The sequence below is a fragment of the Phoca vitulina genome, unplaced genomic scaffold (genome assembly GCF_004348235.1).
Source record: "Phoca vitulina isolate PV1807 unplaced genomic scaffold, GSC_HSeal_1.0 scaffold17, whole genome shotgun sequence".
Lineage (NCBI taxonomy): Eukaryota > Metazoa > Chordata > Mammalia > Carnivora > Phocidae > Phoca > Phoca vitulina.
This window is the reverse complement of record NW_022589720.1, coordinates 15,315,867-15,336,172: the sequence shown is the minus strand read 5'-3', so window position 1 is coordinate 15,336,172 and position 20,306 is coordinate 15,315,867. Positions and strand designations below refer to the sequence as shown.

General features: G+C 35.0%; 1 protein-coding gene across 5 annotated transcripts in view; it reads left to right on the top strand.

Annotated features, from left to right (window-relative positions):
• Window positions 1–20,306, top strand: part of CDH18 (cadherin 18) — a 574,093-nt gene that overhangs the window by 483,908 nt on the left and 69,879 nt on the right. For all 5 annotated transcript variants that reach the window (XM_032415426.1, XM_032415422.1, XM_032415421.1 and 2 more), the window contains one exon: window positions 13,378–13,631. In XM_032415426.1, the coding sequence (XP_032271317.1) occupies window positions 13,378–13,631 (254 nt within the window). The remainder of the gene's footprint in view (window positions 1–13,377; window positions 13,632–20,306) is intronic.

Genomic DNA, 20,306 nt, shown 5'->3' with positions numbered 1-20,306 from the left:
GGATTTCAACATAAGTCCTAATGCAGTGTGTGTTGAATGTTGAATGGTTTCAGCTTGGAAATCTAGTAACATTCAGATCTCTGGGCTTTACCTTCATATATTTTTTTCAGAAAGACTGAAGTGGAGCTGAGGAATTGGACTTTTTAATAAATACTCTCAGTGATTCTACTGTAGAATGTATTCAAAACACGGGCTGAGAAATTTTATCCTGATGTGCTACCGTAGATATTGAAGTGAATCCATCATCTGTCTGTCTTTCTATCTATCCATCTATCCATCCATCCATCCATCTATCCATCTATCCATCCATCCATCCATCTATCCATCTATCATCTAGCTATCTACATAATTATTGACTTGTGTGTTTTGTATATATTTTTCTATTTGAACTATATAAAATTTTATTAATTCTTCTAATAAATATCATTTTATATTAAAATTGAGGATTAATTTGTTTTTAGATGCTACAAAAGGGACCTGCCAAGTAGATTTTAGAGTGTTTAAATATTACAGAACAGTAGTCATCACTAGTCTATGTAAAATATTGATGTCTTCACCTAAAATCTTTATCATTTTAATCTTTCTTTCCTGAGATTATAATGAGAAATGTTGTAAAACAAATAAATGAGAGGGGCACCTGGATGGCTCAGTAAGTTAAGCATCTGACTTTGGCTCAGGTCATCTCAGGGTCCTGGGATTGAGCCCCGTTTGGGCTCCCTGCTCAGTGGGGAGTCTGCTTGTCCCTCTCTCTTTGCCCCATCTCCTGCTCATGCACTCTCTCTCTCTCTCTCACTCTCTCTCTCAAATAAATACAGTCTTTGAAGAAAAAACTTTAAAAAACAAAACAAACAAAAAACAAATAAATGAGAATATGATAAAATGAGGATTTTAGTTGTAAATTGAGAGACTGAATGTGTGTCTCTATGCAGATGAGTAAAAGTCAATAGAGACAAGAAATTGAGCATACTAAAGAGTTAATTGATTTAAAAAGATGGAGTGGGGTAAAGATGACCCTGTATAGGATCTTGATCACAGGTAGAAAGAAACAACCCATGATGATATGGCTCCTTTCTTGAGAAAATCAAATAGAAGTGCAAAGTAAATGGTTGCTAATAAGTTTGCAATGATCCAGCTGGTGTGGGGAAGGTGGGGGAGGGGAGCAGTTCTTGCCTATTGAGAACTATGGTCTTTATAAAGTGGGAAGTTACAACATATTTGCAAAAAGTGAGGGTGATGGATGGTTTGACTACATAAAGGATCTGAAATACATCCCAGTATATATCATGGGATTAAGAACAATGGGGATTTTACCACCCTACATGGCCTCAGTTAATTTGATGGTGTTTGTGAAAAACAAAGGCAAAACGGTTTGTGTGCATATGCATGCACATATATTTAATTAACATACAATAGTTATTTTCAAGATGAGAATTATTTCAATTGTTTAAATGGTAGTGAGAATATACTCAAAATGATCTCCACAGTTAATGAGTACAAATTTTCTTTCACTGTTTTTCCATGAATTTATTTTTTGATATAGTCTGCACCTCTTTTTTTTTTTTTTTTTTTAAGATTTTATTTATTTATTTGACAGAGAGAGAGAGAGCTAGAGAGGGAACACAAGCAGGGGGGAGTGGGAGAGGGAGAAAGAGGCTTCCCACTGAGCAGGGAGCCGGGTGCGGGGCTGGATCCCAGGACCCTGGGATCATGACCTGAGCCAAAGACAGATGCTTAATGACTGAGCCACCCTGGTGTCCCTGTAGTCTGCACTTCTTCCAAGATGCTTTCGTGTTTGCATTCATCTAATTTTTGAATCCTTCAGATTAAGATTATTAATCTGAGTTACTTCCATTGCTATATGTCATATGTTGTAAATAATTGCAATTTGAAAAATAAACTATGTAACTTATTCAGGGGTACTCATTCAGGGGCGCCTGAGTGGCTCAGTCGATTAAGCCTCTGCCTTCGGCTGAGGTCATGATCCCAGAGTCCTGGGATCAAGCCCCAAGTTGGGCTCCCTGCTCAGTGGAAAGTCTGCTTCTCCCTCTGCCCTCCCCTCTCCCCCGCTCCTGCTTTTTCTCTCTCTTTCTCTCTCTTGCTCTCACTCTCACTCTATCTCAAATAAATAAAATCTTAAAAAAAAAAAAAAAAAAAAAGAGGTACTCACTCAGGTGGCAGGAAATGGATCAAACATTCTTTTAAAATCTGTCCCTTATATAATCTTCTCATGCAGCTCACCTTAGCCTGCAAGGCAGAACTGCTAATCTTCCCAGAGATCAAAATCAGCACTGCTTTCTAAATCCGCTTGCAGAGCATCAGCCCATTCCTTTCCATATCATTCCTTTATCAGAAAATTGCCAAGTTGAATTCACCGGTCCATGCTGTGGTACATTGTAAATACACTTTGATAACTTTCATTCATTGTTTAATGGAGCCTGACTGGGTGGAAAGGGGGAAAAAAAAAAAAGATGAATGCAACTTGATGCCCTCTTTCCTCTGGCAGAAACCTCTGTAGCTAAAGATGCAGGCTTCTTAGCAGCCTTTCTCAGATTCTCTTCCTGTGGCCTCTATATCAATTTGCACTCTTTATAGTACTTGTTCCATTTTTTTTTAATTCAAAGATCCAACCCTATTGACTCTCCTGACTTTCAGCAAATACCATCTGTAATATCATTTTCTTTTTTCAGATGTATTTAAACACAAAGACAGTGTCTATTATCTTAAGCCAAAAACACTTAAACTTGGTCTTCAAGTCAATGAAGAGTAGTGGAAATTAAGGATCTTTACTATCAAAGGAAATACAAATTTTGGTCCTGCCATTGTAAGATCTATGGCATTATTTCAAGTCTTTGAATCTGCTGTTTTCTTATTAAAGCACTTTACAAGGTGATTACTAAAAAATGGATAAAAATGTGAAAGTTGTGATCTAAGCTGTGTCTGCCGAAAAATTACAATAATACTTCAATTTCTACTTTTCTCCTTGTCTTCCTTTTTTCCTCTATTTGCACCAAGTTTTAATTACACTTTTCAGACCACTCCATGTAGTTATTATTGTCCCCTCCTTTATTTAATGGTATCCAGTTCACGTCTAAGCACATAAAAAAAAAATATTCTGTGTATATTATATCACATATGCATGTTGTCATTCATGTTTTTTGGTAATCTACTTCTCTTTCCTTCTCCTCTAAAAGATTTTTTTTCAAAGTTCAAGTTTAATATTATCTTTGTAGTTCAATATTTCCAGGTACATATCAGTCACAAATATCCTTCTCTGGATTATCTTTTCTATTTTACATATCAGAGTAGGCATTTCACTAATTTCTCACTATAGAAAATGTAACAATTCTAGATCCCTCTTAAATATGCTAGATCTGATAGAGTAGAAAGACCTTATTCTAATAAATTCACTGTGAATGCACTGATAATTTCCATGGATATGTATCTACGTATGCTGTAAGTGTATCTGTCACCAATGCTTGCTAAATATTTTTGCAACTGAAAACTTTGTATTTTTTTAAGCTTCATACTGTTCACTGTGTAAAAAGATTGCTATCATTTTTTTAACAAATGATTTGAAATGGACCATAGAGTAAACATAAAAATTTATAGAAGTATTTTTATAAAGTTTAAGCTAATCCTAAGAAAGAAAAATCTGAAATATGCTCAATTATAACCATACTAGATCTATTCCAAATAACCACATTTTTGGTTGTTTAGTGGATTATTTTTATTGAATTTTTCTTTAGTATACCTTTGCACTGACTGATAGAAAAAAAATCAGATTGTTCTGGCCATTGGATTGTAAAGTTTCGGGGCTCTGAGTCACAAAGTGCAATGAGTAAGACATCCCAACCTGTTGCAAATGCCCACAAAGACAAACACATGAAAACACTTTGTTCTTAAGAAGAAATAGGTTTCTGGGGCACATAGATGGTGCAGTCGGTTAAGCGCTTGACTTGGTTTTGACTCAGGTCATGATCTCGGAGTCCTGGAATTGAGCCCCAAGTTGGGGCTCCACACTCAGCTCAGAGTCTACTTAAGACTTCTCTCCCTCTCTCCCTCTGCTGCCCCTCCCCCGCAGTCACCCTCTCTCTCTTTCTCTCTTTCTTTCTAAAATAAAGAAAAAAAATCTTAAAAAAAAATAGGCTTCTAATTCTAATGAACTATTTACAAAAACCAAACATTCGCTAGGGATTTTATTATTAAAAAACTCATCCAAGCTGCTATTTTTATTCTTATAAGGGTCTAATATCTGGAAAGTAGTTCTCCTGCTCAACCAGAAGTTAAAGAGAGGAGTCCACATTTCAATTCAGTGAAATCTATCACTAGATTTGAAATGACTTTTGAAAGAAAACTACTTTGGGGCAACTTTGTTCTTACCACTCATATATAGGCATGGCCATGAAGTGATGGAGACCAGTTGAAACTACTTTGGATGTTAGTTGACTGTTTTTTGTTTTTTTTTTTTTTAATTTTATTTTTATTTCTATTTCTTTGACAGAGAGAGGCAGTGAAAGAGGGAACACAAGCAGGGGGAATGGGAGAGGGAGAACCAGGCTTCCTGCTGAGCAGGGAGCCCAATGAGGGACTCAATCCCAGGACCCTGGGATCATGACCTGAGTCAAAGGTAGATGCTTAATGACTGAGCCACTCAGGCACCCCAGTTGACTGTTTTTTACACATATATTTCTATAATATAATTTAGTACATTAGTTGAAAATTGGTAACCTGTTGAAACATCCTGATAAGTTAAGCTAATCATATCCATAGATTATTGGTAAGTTTTCATATGTGTGGGCATATGGAAATACACACATATTGCTTGTATAAAAATATATGTAAACAGGGGCGCCTGGGTGGCTCAGTCGTTAAGCGTCTGCCTTCGGCTCAGGTCATGATCCCAGCGTCCTGGGATCGAGCCCCGCATCGGGCTCCCTGCTCCGCGGGAAGCCTGCTTCTCCCTCTCCCACTCCCCCTGCTTGTGTTCCTTCTCTCGCTGTCTCTCTCTCTGTCAAATAAATAAATAAAATCTTTAAAAAAAAAAAATATATATATATATGTAAACAATATATAAATATACTTTATATATATTATAAAATATATGTGTATTTGTTATTTGAAATTAAAATGTCCCATTTATTCTTACAGTCTTCAAATGACAGTAAGCAAACATTTAATATTTATTTGTATCAATATCCTTAGAATTATACACATAGAATGAACATTACACTCTTTTGCACAGAGAAATTTATAACAAGAAAGCTTATACATGTGTTCTAGTTTCCACAGAACGTCTACCATCCAGGAAAGATCTTTGACAAGGACACAAACCAGGGCATAGTAAGAAAGTCTAACTGAAGAAACATTATTCAAATCCATGCCATTTTCCTCATGTTTTGCCAAAATGCTGTCATTTAAAAATACACTTTTTTTTCAGAAAGCAAAAATTAATAATAGTATCAGTTACTATTCCAGAATTTGGCCATTTTGTGGAATGATTAAAGTGACATTTGCATGTATTAAAATATTGCTATCAATTCCATTATTATCTTCCCATTCTTGCATTATAAAACCTGGATGAGAGTGCAATATAGAAATTGGACCAAGGTGAGGTCATAAGGAGTCTCTTCTCTTATTACTAAAAATAAATAAATAAATAAAAAAGGAAAAGAAAAAGGAAAAAAAGAAAGAAAGAATTTTAGGACCTTCTTGAACTCCCAGAAGAATGGATTCATAGAGCAACTTGGCTGAATTCTGTTTTCAGCATCTTTCTACTTATGTTGGTTATGTAAGTCCAGAGGAAGAATATACCAGTGTGATTTAATGAATACTAGAAGTGATTAATGAGAAACAGTTAAGTCCCATATATGTAGAGCTGGCTGAAAAATGATTGATGAGAACGATAACTATCTACAGTAATGTGAAATGTGTTAATATTAGAGGGAAAAGTATTATTTTATAAGAGAGAGCAATGATATGTAAAAGTAATTACTAGGAGTAATAGGATGAAATTAAGAAACTAAAATTTAAAATGAAAATCGGAGCCAACTCATTGACAGTGAACTGCATTAGGATATTGAGCAGTAATTAAGGAAAAGTAAGAGAAGCCCCAGTGGCTGGGGAAGTTAATATTATACCAGAATAAGCCCTTCTAGCAGGGACAGAAGAGAGAGAGGATTTTGTGCGAAAAGCATTTAAGTTTCTTAGCTCTGTGAGTCTATGAATTAAGGAAATTATAAAGGCACTCAGAGTTCTGGTAGCCAGAATTAATAAAATTATAATTAATGAAGTTATCAATTCATTTTCAGTGTTGTAGCAAAGACTTGAAAAGATGTGTAAATGTATCTTTTAATGGTGAGGACACTATATTCCACTAAAAATCTGTTCATCTTCAGTCACCAAATTGGAATGTTATACTACACAGTTTAAGTGCTAAAGATTTCAGGCAGTCTATATGGCATAGTGCTTAGGGGGAAAGCCTATAGAATCCCACGGCCTGAAGTCAGATCCCATGTATACCACTTACTGGTTGCTGCTCCTGGGCAAGTTTAGCTGTTCTGTGCCTCGATTTTCTCATTTGTAAATGGAAAACAATTATAAGTCATGGAAGCATTGTGATGATTAAATGAGTTAGTATATGTTAATTGTTTAGGTCACACATAGGTGTCAGCTATGCGTATTTTAGAAATAATACAGAATTTTTCATCCTTCAAATATAAACCATGTAGTAGTACTTTTCTGTACGCTAAATACAGCTATGTTTGAGAGGGAGGAAGAGCTATTAATCACCCACCATGTACTAGGAATTATGCCAGATACCTGAAATATGAAGATGAATTAGATAATATTCTTTCTCTTAGAGAAAACTGAGTAGATGTGGAACATTATTATAATACAAGATGTCAAATGCTAATGGTACAGGTTTACTTACATTATTACGAGCTCACAGATAAGAGGGCCAACTTTTCAAAGATGAAGAAGGGTCAGGAAAAACTTTGCATGGGAAATTACATTTAGGCATGCATGGAGTAATATGTAGCAAATACTAAGTAAAATAAATGTGAGTCAAGGGCTTTATATTTAACTGCATTGTCCTTTAAGTGTGGAGATCACAGGCAAACAATTTTGAACATTAAAAATGAGGAAATATTATATTGGGGGATACATCATCTAACCAGTATAGTTGTGGCACGAGGGACCTGAAATCTATGTCTTTCCTGAAGAAATCTTTATGGCCCATACCGGCAGAGTGGAAATTTCTGAACACCAAACCTGGGGTCTCATCCTACAAGTGGTTGAATTAGAATGTAAATTGAATTCCCAACCATGCTGTAAATGTCTTCTTCCTCAGGAAAGCCAGGGCAGTCACAGAAATTGGAACAGGTGAGGAACGGGTTATATTCTCTAAAGCCCAGAGAAAGGTCAGGTCAGCCAAATTTCAGACTCTGTCCCCAGAATTGTGAGAGAATAAATTTATGTTGTGTCAAGCCGTCTACTTTGTGGTAATTTGTTGTGGCAGTCCTCAGAAACTAATGCATTAAGACAAAAACCTAACAGACCAATAGAAATATTAAGCAACCTCATTTCTGTGTATCTAGGAAATCATTCTAAACACCATTCCAGTAAAAGAGAGCATATCACAGGTGCAATTATCCCAGGAATGTTTGGATGGTTTAATGTTAGAAAAACAAATATCTTACACTGAATCGTATAAAATCATCTTTTGTGTATGTCATACATTGTTAATATCAGCAATTTCATATGGTTAATGCTCATTTTTTTATAGTTGAGAGTTGTTAATACATATCCATGTTGTATTTGTGGTAACTATATTTTTCTGGTATATTTAGTTATTAATTATGATTGTCATGATTGTATCATAGTTAACATTGTTAGATAAAACACAGGACACCTAGTTAAGTTCTAATTCCAGATAAATTATAATTTCTTAACTAAGTATGTCCCATGTGATAATTGACACATACTCTATCAAAAAACAATTTTAATTTACTAAATTTGACAACACTAAGCATAGCATTTGTTAAGTATGAGCTGATGTGGTAGTCTGTGTTTGTAACTCTCAGAGCTTAAACTACAACTGAACTTGTCCAGAGAATTGAACCCAAGGCAAATTCTGTAAAAAATGAAAAAAGAATTTGATGGTATTCCTGGAATATTTCTTCCTAAACATTAATATTATGTTAGTAATCTCTGGTAGAATATCTTTGTCTTATTCTTACCTATTAAACACTAAACTGATAATCCAGACATACAGTTTTCCAAAAACAGAAAGTTGAAATAGTTCTGCAGTTTTGTTAAATGAAATAAACTATATTTAAATTATAAAGCTCTATCCCCCACACCAAATATCTTGGTGAGGCAGAATTTATGGAGTAGATAATGGGTGAGTAAATTCTCAAAGACTTCTTTTTCAAAGAGTCTTCAGATAGCTCTAAAAGGAAGAACTCTTCCCTCAGTTTTTTCTTTAGCTTGAGTGTTTTCATCACTTCAGTCCGAATGTTGTCAGCATATAGACAGAAAGACCTAAAAGCATGAACAGTTGACATTTTAATATAGAACTGGAAAGAATTTTTTTCTTAATCTCATGAACAATCTCTGGCTGTACAATCCCCCTTATCAAGTTCATGAATAATGCCTCATGTTTATGGAGCTATTCTGTATCTGTTTTTGTTTTGCTTTGTTTTAAGATAGGAAAAACATGTTTTGTGTTTTAAAAACTCTCAACCAGGGGCGCCTGGGTGGCTCAGTCAGTTGAGCATCTGCCTTAGGCTCAGGTCATGATCCCAGGGTCCTGGGATCGAGCCCTGCCTCAGGCTCCAGGGGAGCCTGCTTCTCCCTCTCCCTCGGCCCGTCCCCCCATTCGTGCTCTGTCTCTCTCTCTCTCTGTCTCTCTCTCTCTCTCTTACACACACACACACATACACAGTCTCTCTCTCATATAAATAAATAAAATCTTAAAAAAAAAAAAAAAAAACATCAACCAGACATTTCATGTTTTTGCTTTCTGTGGTAACTCAATAGCCTGGGTGAATTTTCTTTACGATTTTATTTATTTATTTGAGAGAGAGAGAGTGTGTGTGTGTGTGAGAGAGAGAGAGAGAGCATGAATGGGGGGGGGCAGAGAGAGAGAGAGAAGCAGACTCCCCACCAAGCAGGGAGCCTGCCAGAGCAGAGAGCCCACCACAGGATCCCAGGACCCAGAGATCATGACCTGAGGCGAAGGCAGATGCTTAACTGACTGAACCACCCAGGTGTCCCTCAATTTTTTTTTTCTTTTAATCATTTTCCTTCCACTATCTTCTTATCAGAACCAGGCTTTAGATGAATAGATTTCACCATTCCTGGTATACTGTTTTTAATATACCATTTTTAGGTTAAAATAAAAATCTGGTAACTATGGAAAGTATAACCCATAAGCAGAGTTCTAAATAATTTCCCAGGACTATATGATTAATAGGAAATTACTTGAAGATCTATTTAAAATGTGTGGATGATGAGTATTTGGACAGCTTTGCCAAAATTATAGAAGTAGCAAAAATAATAATCCTAATCCTAATCCAGTATCTATATACTATTGTAGTTTTAATGCAAAACAAAAAGTTACCATACTTTATATGCTATGCATAATCCTACAGTCCAAGAATAAATGGCGGAATTTCTTCCCAGTTTTTCTGTACTTGCAATTTAGCAGCGCCAGATTTTCTACATAAATGAAGTTGTAAAAATATTTCCATTTCCATTAATTCGTTTTCTTCTAAATCCCTGTCTCCATCTTAAATAACCCTCTCATTCCTTAGTGGCTCTAGCTGGATTCCTATCCATCTATCTGCCATCCATCTTGTGGTAAACAAGTCTTACAAAGTGATTATCCCCGCCTTGGGGTAGTTAAATATATATTAGATAATCATAAGCATGAAACCATGTGTCTATATAAACAGCCTGTACCTTAGCAGTAGGTAGGCTGTGTTAAGATAAATGACATCGGGGGCGCCTGGGTGGCTCAGTTGTTAAGCGACTGCCTTCGGCTCAGGTCATGGTCCCAGGGTCCTGGGATCGAGTCCCATATCGGGCTCTCTGCTCCACGGGAAGCCTGCTTCTCCCTCTCCCACTCCCCCTTGCTTGTGTTCCCTCTCTCGCTGTCTCTCTCTCTGTCAAATAAATAAATAAAATCTTTAAAAAAAAAAAAAAAAAAGATAAATGACATCGAAGTTGCCAAAGGACCTGCATACACAAACCAAGAGACGCCTGTCATATTGAAAGCACAGCTTGATAATAATATTTGATGGTGTAGGGGTGGCCAAAATTGCCTCTACAAACTTCCTTGAGAGTCACAAAGATGTAAAAGCCTACGACAATGAATAAATGGAGATGATTTTTGAAATCCTGTGTTATAATGAAAAAGAGATGTTAAGCATTACTTAGCAAACAAATCCTATTTTGTTTTTTGGGTAGTTTTTTGTTTTGTTTTGTTTTTAAGGTCTCAAACACGTAAGTTCAAAGAGAAGAACCTTAATCATTATAAAGTTTACCAGATGCAGCAGGTTGACTTTAAGAAATTACATTGATCTAAACATATGGTAAACCTGCCAAGGGTGTTGCTTTCCATGAACAAACTACCTGGATTCTGGCAGCCCACACTCCTCTGCACCTAACAAGGATCATATCCAGCTACCCAATGCCTGATAGGCAGCAAGTGGGTACTGTTTCTAGATCAGGCTATTTAAATTTGGATGAGATTTGCTGAATTAGTCAAAGACAGATTCTCATTTACTAATGTTAAGGAGAGAAGTCAAGGAAGGAAAAAGGACAATTGATTTCTATTTTGAATTCCCTCAGAAGGAAATGATTCCCAATTGATGGAGTCATAAACTTCAGAACCAATTAACCCTTCTTTAAAATATATAAACCTAAAATATATAGTATTTTATCATATATAAATATATATACGTATATATGCATATATATATTTATAGATGATATCTGTGGTCTACTTTTAAGAATTTGAGTCCTTAAATGTTTTTACATTTTTACTTTGTCTCATAAAAACTTGTAAAATATTTCAATGGCCCAGTCTCATCCATGTCCCTGAGACGTATGATAGGTTCTAGGTTCTTAATAACTCATTTGGAAATTAAATTGTTGTTTTACCTTCTATGCAATCTTCAGTCTCCAGGAAGGCCAGTTTTCCAAGGCAATTCAGAAGAGATAAGGGAAATAGTAGGCTTGATGTTCTGTTTATAAAATCCCTTTAAGGACACTCTTTCTAATCAGTTTCTCCTTCGCTGTTAGGGTAAAGGAAACTATCTGAGTTCCTCCATAGGAAATAATCATTCTCTGATCTTTCAAGAAAGAAAGCTGCAAGACTGGAGCATGCTAGTTAGATTTAGTGCACCATGCTAGCACTAAAATTAGTGGCAGATATAGGGATGAAAAAATATTCTGTTTCTTCTCATAGATATTGATCAGGAAGACCAGCATCAATGGATACTTCACCTGGCTCTGAAAAGGCTGATGTCTGGATCCTTTGCACTAATATCACTATGAAAACTTTTGACATTGTTAATCCTAAATCTGAGCTCATTTTAGGTCATAGAGTCTGTTATATGCATCATGTCTAACACATTACATTCAGTTATATGAAAAAGTACTTTTTCTTAGAAACAATACCTACCTGCTTACAGGTACTCCTATTTCTGATTTTGTATACTTATTATTTTCATAATATCTAGTATGTCTTATGGCATTAAGTACAGTGATATAAATGTCCATTTACTATTTTATATCCTATATTAGACCATATGTTCCTTGGAGCAAAACACTTGGATGACTTTATTCATTATTGTAAGTCAAATCCATGACTGCTGACCTATATTTTTTTTTAATTTTTTTTATTGTTATGTTAATCCCCATACATTACATCATTAGTTTTAGATATAGTGTTCCATGATTCATTGTTTGTGCATAACACCCAGTGCTCCATGCAGAACGTGCCCTCCTCAATACCCATCACCAGGCTAACCCATCCTCCCAACCCCCTCCCCTCTAGAACCCTCAGTTTGTTTTTCAGAGTCCATCGTCTCTCATGGTTCTTCTCCCCCTCCGATTTCCCCCCCTTCATTCTTCCCCTCCTGCTACATTCTTCTTCTTCTTTTTTTCTTTCTTAACATATATTGCATTATTTGTTTCAGAGGTACAGATCTGAGATTCAACAGTCTTGCACAGTTCACAGCGCTTACCAGAACACATACCCTCCCCAGTGTCCATCACCCAGTCACCCCATCCCTCCCACCCCACCCGACCTATATTATTAATAGGAAAAATATATATATTGGCTCGATGATTTTAAAAATTAAGACAAAAAACTAAAAGGCTTATGAGAAACTATTGATATGGACTCAAAGCTAAAAAACAAATGGTATAAACAAAAAAAAAAGATTATAATTTAAAAAATAAAATAGATCAAAACTTTATATTAAAGAATATGAAAACAAAACATGTAACAAATAAAATCTTTAAAAAAAAAACATGAAATGGTATTACCAGCAAAACAAAATAAATATAATTAAAACAATAAACATAAGATTCAAAAGTCTGTATAGTTTACTAAGATTCTAAGGAAATGTTGTTGAATTGAAAACTTAAAAGTTTATCAGATTGTAGAATAAAATACCAAGTTTAAAACCAGCAAGGCGAAAGTAAGATGAGGATAGATTTAAAAAAAAAAAAAAAAATCAATGATAGAACATAAATTGTTTAAATGCAAAACAAAAATCTATTTTTTAAAGTTAAAAAATTAGTAGCAAATATATTTTCTAAAGATTTTATTTATTTATTCGACAGAGGGAGACACAATGAGAGAAGGAACACAAGCAGGGGGAGTGGGAGAGGGAGAAGCAGGCTTCCCACAGAACAGGGAGCCCGACGCGGGGCTCGATCCCCGGACCCTGGGATCATGACCCGGGCTGAAGGCAGACGCTTATTAAGCCACCCGGGCACCCCAGTAGCAAATATTTTTAAGATTGCTAATGCAAACTGAAGAGAAGATAGAAGTTACTAGAAACTAAGAATGAGAATCTCCAAAAGACAGTATTTGTTTGTCTGTAGGATATATTTTTTTTGTTCCTAGTTATCATCATATTTATAGCTTGAAAAATTACAGTTGATTCAGACTTGAGTTTTCATGATTTTTGCTTTAGATGTTATTGTGAAGACAAACTTCATAGTCTGTTGATAAATGAAAATAGATTGAATTAAATCTATCCACATCTGTTTGTTTTCAAAAATGCGAAAAAAATGTTTGTTTGAAATGCAATGATAGTTATAATATTGGAAATCTTATGTATTTTTTCCCAACAGCCACTGAACTATGAGAAAAAGAAGTCATATACTCTCACCATAGAAGGAGCAAATACACATCTTGATTTCCGCTTTTCTCACTTGGGTCCTTTTAAAGATGCTACCATGCTGAAGATCATTGTTGGAGATGTGGATGAACCACCACTCTTTTCCATGCCTTCCTATGTCATGGAAGTCTATGAAAATGCCCAAATCGGGACTGTTGTCGGCACAGTTTTGGCACAAGATCCTGACAGTGCTAATAGCTTAGTAAGGTACGGTATGCCTTAATCTTGTAGACATTTAAACATTTTTATTGCCTCTCACAATAATTTAAAATGAATAAAAGAAAATGTGAAATATTTTATTTCCAAGTTATTTTCTATTAAGGTAATTAAATTAGAAAATTGATTCCTTGACTGAGTAATGTAGCGATGGGTTTCTGTCAAATTTAGAATACATGTAACTATCTCCTTGAATGCAGTTGACCGTCAATAGCATGGCCTTGAACTGCACAGGTCTGCTTATAATACATGGATTTTTGCTTATAATACATGGCTTTTTTTATAATAGTGCTGCAAATGTATTTTCTCTTCCTTATGACTTTCTTAATAATGATTTCTTTTCCCTAGCATACTTTATTGTAAGAATATAATATCTAATACATATAACACATGAAATGTGGGTTAATCGACTATTTACATTATTGGTAAGGCTTCCAATCAACAGTAGGCTTAGTATTTAAGTTTTTGGGGGGTCAAAAGTTATATGTGTTTTCTACGGTGTGTGGGTGAAGGAGGTCAACACTTCTAAATCCTGTGTTTTTCAAGGATCAATTGTATATTGTTGACCACATAGATTATATTTTTCATTTGACTTAATAGATGTGAGCGTAATTGAATGGAAAAGTTATGTAGAAATATTTAACTAGAGAATTTTGAGTTCTTAGTGATAGGAAGTAGAGCTATATACAAATTAAGGATTTGGGAATTATACTCATCTCTGCCTCCTGGTTCTGTCACAGTAGTTGTGTGCATTTAGGAAATCATCTACTCTTATCTGTAAAAAGAGAAAATTAACATCTGTCTCTCAGAGTTATTGTGAGAATGCATGAAGCAATGTGCATGAAATGCTAAACAGAGTTGCTTGCATCTAGTAGTCACTCTATAACTTCTAACTTCTAAATTCCAAGGCAGCAGAGAGTGCTATTTAGAGAAGTACTTACTTCCTGAAGATGGAAAGACCAGGTGGGAATTCTGGTGTCTGACTTACTAGCTGTATCATCTTCTAGTCAATCAACCTTGCTGAATCTCAAATATATGAGCAAGGAATAACGATGTTGTATAAATATGTTGATAGAATTAAGTTAAATTGATATAAAATACCAAACACAGTCAGTAAGTTATCACTAAATAATATTTTTTTTATTGTGATATGTCATGCAGTAGTGATAATGAAAGCCTTTCTTGCATGATCAGAAAGGTGTTTCCTTTTTCTTTTTCTTTTTTTTTTTTGGTCTCAATTATGATAAAAGTCAAAGGGTTGCATACTGGTACAAGGCTTTTTAGTTACCTTGTATTTATACTTTGGATAATCCTAAGGCCCTAGAAAGTTTGAAATCTTTAACAAATTTGTCTGCTTGATCCTATCAAGTCCTTATTCTCAGATTCTTCATTTATTATCCTTTTTAACAAAAGCTATTATGGTAAATATTCTCCTTGATATCTATGTTATGTTTATAAAGGGTTTCAATTTTCTTTTATATAAGCATTATTATTTCAGTTAAAAAAGAAATGCCCGCAGCACTCATGCATGGACAGAAACAATTTTCTGTGCACTAATGTATATATTCAACAATCCTATTCCATCTGTGAGTACAAAAACAACACCTTGTCAATTGATAACCCCTCTGTCACACTTACAGCAAGAGTTAAGCATTGTTTGCAGTTTCAGGATAGGCAAACTATACAAAATAATATGCATAAACCCAATTTTAGAAATTGATCTCTGATCAAAGGGATGGATATTTAAGTCAATGTGTTTAGTTGCAAATGAGGGAGAAGCCCACTATGCTTCATTATTCCATGGAATGCCATATTTCAACAATATTTTTGTCACATAATAATAAGTAAAATTCTTCTAACAACATTAAAAACTAGAGCATTCTAAAAGATACTTATAAATGTGGCCATCCTTTATCAAAAGAGGACAATACACTTTGAGAAAAATATTTCATGCTCTTAGTTTGAGGTGAAAAGATTTGATAAATAATGGTAAGAGTTTCTTTTGAAAACTAAAGTTTGATATTAATGATGTATTCTGTAATACGTTTTTACAACATAACAAATTTTAAAAATGCTATGAGGGGTAGAATATATTTTCCAAAATGGTAGACCAAAGGGAGGAAAAATTGAGGTCAGACACAAACTTCTTTCAGTGTTGGTCTATATATCCCAACATACACAAAAAACACTCATTCCACAAAGAACAGTGGTTCTTACCCAAGGACAATACCACACACACACCAGAGGATATTTGGCAATATCTTAAGACATGTTTGGTTGTCACAACTGAGGGAGGAATACTATCATCTGTGGGTAGAGGCCAGGGATGGTGCTAGAACATCCTACAATTCACAAAAGAGTCCCCACAACAGAGAAGTAGCTGGTCCAAAATATCGATAATGCTGAAAATGTGAAACCCTGACATAGAGCAAACCAAACTGGGCTGTCCATTGGTAAAACTGAAGGAGTAATTATTCTCATGGAAAGAAATTCTGAAAATACATTTTTGAGGATTACATACCAGTATGTATATTTCACATACATGCATAGCCATGTGGATGTTTCAACATCTACAGTTCATTTAATAAAATGTTATTTATATGTAATTAATTGTCCCATGATATTATTGATTACCTCAGTAATGGCTCCATATTATTAGAAGCTTTTAATTGAACCCCTGCTGTGTTACATATGTTCTCCCAGTTTCTGGGATACGAAGACGATTGGTATATTGTCTCTAAACACTAATATTGAGACATACAAATCCATTAGAATACGCATTATCCTTTTTATTTCATTTTGGTTAGAGAACTAAAATGAATCCTTCCAATGCTGCCTTAAAATAACTAGACTCTATAGCTGCTGTTTGGGGGCATAATTAACATAATATTTATTCTTGATTTTAATAAAAATGTGTCATTCACACGGGCCTCTAGGTGTAAACAGTGAATAAAAAACAGAAAACATTAACAAACAGAAAAGCAAGCTATACTTCCACCTTTCTCAGGGACCAAATGTTTGTACTAATTTAGGAAACGTACTTTGAAAAGATGTACCTTGCAATGTGCCCTGAAATGCAATTAACTCCAAGTTTGCAGAATTGATAATGAAAGGGAGTTTGAGTCTTATAGGCATTTGTGCAAACTTCCTGACTTCAGTCTTTGTGTTTCAATTTTCTAAACTATTAGTAAGATTCTTCAGATTTCTAAGAGCATACCAGGTCTAGCTTTTGTCTCTCTTAAAACAAGACTGTGCAATTTGCAGCAATCTAATCATCACCTTGTATTTTGAAAATGAAATCAGAATCAGGCTTTTTGCTAGCAGTGAAGAAACCCTTGATTTAAACAGACTATACTCACTTGCTGGTATATTACAAATGGAATTCAGGAATTTCCTATGTAGCTACTGAGAGATGAGCAATTCTATACTGGACATGAGAAGCTAGAGAGCTTTCTAGAAAGTGACTGTTAAAAATAGTGATTGTTCATTGCTTGCTATCTGTGGGCCAGGGGCTTTATATAGCATGCCAAAAACCCCTGTAGGAACCCTAAAGTGTCTATATTATTCATCCCATTCTACAGATGAAGAATTGAGGGCTCAGAAAGTTAAGTAATTGGGCCCAGTTTCCACAGTGATAAAGTGGCAGACTCGGAATTTAGATCCGGTTTTACTTTTCCCCCCAAACCCTGTTTTTAGCAATGTTCTGCTACATCTTATATATCTCACCTAACAAAAACAATAAAAACTGCACTTACAGAAGTCACATATCATACAGTAGGAAGCAGATGAATATTTTGCATGTTTAAAAAGCCATTAATTAAATGCCATACCTGCGATCTCGTATTCATGTAGATGCGTTTCACACATGGGAAAAGGGATCTGAAGACAGTCAAGTCTTATTTTACCTCTAGCATCTCAAGAGCAAAACTGTTCTTAATTTTAGAGTTTCTTCATATTATAAAGTCTAAGACATTAGACTTGATTTAGTACAACAAAAAGAAAATTATTGAAGTCCTCAATATTTCTCATATGATGAAAAGCTTTACTATAAATTTATATGACTAAGTATTTCCCTCACATCTTTACTTCTTTTCCACTCTGGTTCATAATCTGATTTTATCTGTACATTTACTCATTGTTAAGATTTTTATTTTTTTCTTTATATGATAACCTTAAAGCAGTCAGAGGAAATATTAAATATTTTGCATAATCATGTCAAATGCTCATCATGACACTATTTAGGGACAATAGCCTATTTACATGCTAACATAAGAAATAAAATTGTGATCAGATTTGGAAATATTTGCCAAAATAAAAAAAATCTTTCTAAAATATCTTAAAAAAAAAAAGACTAGTTGCAGAGAATTAGAAGTGTTTGTTCAATCTGTTTTGAGTTTAGCTGTAGTTTCAGTGAACAAACGCTTACAGTATATTCACCACATACTTATTGTTATATTTGTTTTCCTATGCATTTCTGAATTTTCACATAGTTCATGATGAGATGGGAGTTAGAATATTGCATTAATTTTGAATGCCATAACAGCAAAAAATTAGAAATATTTCAAAATAATGACAAGGTCATGTTGCAAAATTGAAAAGTAGAGTAAAAACAAATATTTAAGAAGGTTTGCATGCAGGATTCATACTCTTGAAAAGAAGATGAAAAATTATCAAAATATATTCATGTAAAAGATCAGCTGATACAAAATGAGCTTTTATTCTATATACAAAATTTATTTGTAAAAGTTTAGTTCATTTAAGTCACGAATACCTTAATTCGTTCCGTAATAGCAAGCCTTAATCCACCCTCATCAAAACTCTCATGGTCTTCTGATACAAAGGGGACAACTCGGGACTCCCAGGTGGCTCAGTGGTTAAGCATCTGCCTTTGGCTCAGGTCATGATCCCAGGGTCCTGGGATGAAGTCCCGCATTGGGCTCCTTGCTTGGCAGGGAGCCTGATTCTCCCTCTGCCTGATACTCCCACTGCTTATTCCCTCTCTCTCTCTGACAAATAAGTAAATATAATCTTTAAAAGAAAAAAAAAATGAGAACTCATTAGAGACATTTAATGCAAATGGGGCAGAGATAGAGAAAGGAGGCTCCCATTTAAAGCCAGAAGTCTTTGTCTATGACTTGTGTTTTGTATCATATTATATATGGTTAGCACATTTACATTGACTAATAACTTGACTATAAAATGTCGTGTGAATATGACATTTGAGAATGTAAAGGGACTTAAAGATGATGGAGATAACCCTGTTCTTTTTTTTTTTTTTTAAGATTTTTAATTTATTCATTTGAGAGAGAGAGAGAGAGAGCACCAGACAGTGAGAGCATGAGCAGGGGGGAGGGGCAGAGGGAGAAGGCTCAGCAGGGAGCCTGACGTGGGACTTGATTCCAGGACCCTGGGATCATGACCTGAGCCAAAGGCAGGCACTTTACCCACTGAGCCACCCAGGTGCCCCCGAGACAGCCCTGTTCTTATAAAGATACAGATATCTTAGACCAAGAAGGCTGAGTGACTCACACAGCTAACTAATCATAGAGACTGGATAAGAATGTGGTCATTTTTACCAGGCTTCGATAAAGACACAAAAACTCCTGCAGATTTTTTTTCCATTTGGGGGTTCAAATTTATCTGACAGCCTAGCGTGTGGTGGTACCCACCCCAAATCGCAGTCCTGACCCCAGAAGAAGAACTTATTTTCTGGGTGGCAAGCATAACTCATTGAGCCTTGGAATGAATACATAAGCCCTGGCTTAGTGATGCTTTGCTAGTCTACTGACTGAAGACTAAACACCCAAATAGCTTGCATGTAATTTTTTCAAGTAAATGATAATTGCTAAACATGGTTCCATAGCATTCTAGAACTCAGGAGTATTAGAATTTCTGATATCTTAGTTACTTACAGGCATGAATAACTGAGGAAACAATTTTTGGGCAGAGATTTTTTTTCTTCTTTAGATATTTTTTTGTTTCATTGGATCAGGGTCTTGGTTCAGGAAGTTAAAAAGCTTCTAAAATATCTGTGTCCTATATGTGCTGCCTGTTTTATTAAGCACAATACACACTATCAGGTGGTAAATGGTCCTTGTGTTTTTCTGTTTGTTTTTTTTTTTTCCAGAAAGATTATTTTCTAGATACATGGATTATGGAGTAAATTGCATCCCCAAAGTAAGCTAAGGGAACCTTAAATCATTTAATGAATCTAAGTTATACTGCAAGTGTGTGACTTTTTGTTAAAGATGAGGCCAAGTTGTTGTAATATCCCACAGGGTGCATATTGATTAAACTTTACCCCATCTATTGATCATAGTCAGTAAAACTTATAAAAGCTGTTGTTTGGGAGGCAAAATCTCAAATAAATTTTCTTTGCCACTCACATTCTATATCTACAAGCATCTAAATTGTGACAACTGAAAGAGGTCTCCTATACTTTAAACCAACTGACGTTTCTCTAGGTAAATCACTGTAAAAATAGATTTCCATTACATAAGTTTTAAATTAATTTCTTACAGTAAAATGGACAGAGTATAATGAAAATAATAGGTGCCTCCGAGGACTGAAATTTTATTATCAAAATGAAAAATAACGTTCCAGTGCACTTTAACATGACTAATAATTATCTTGAGTTTCTATCTACATAATCAAAGGGAAATTGAG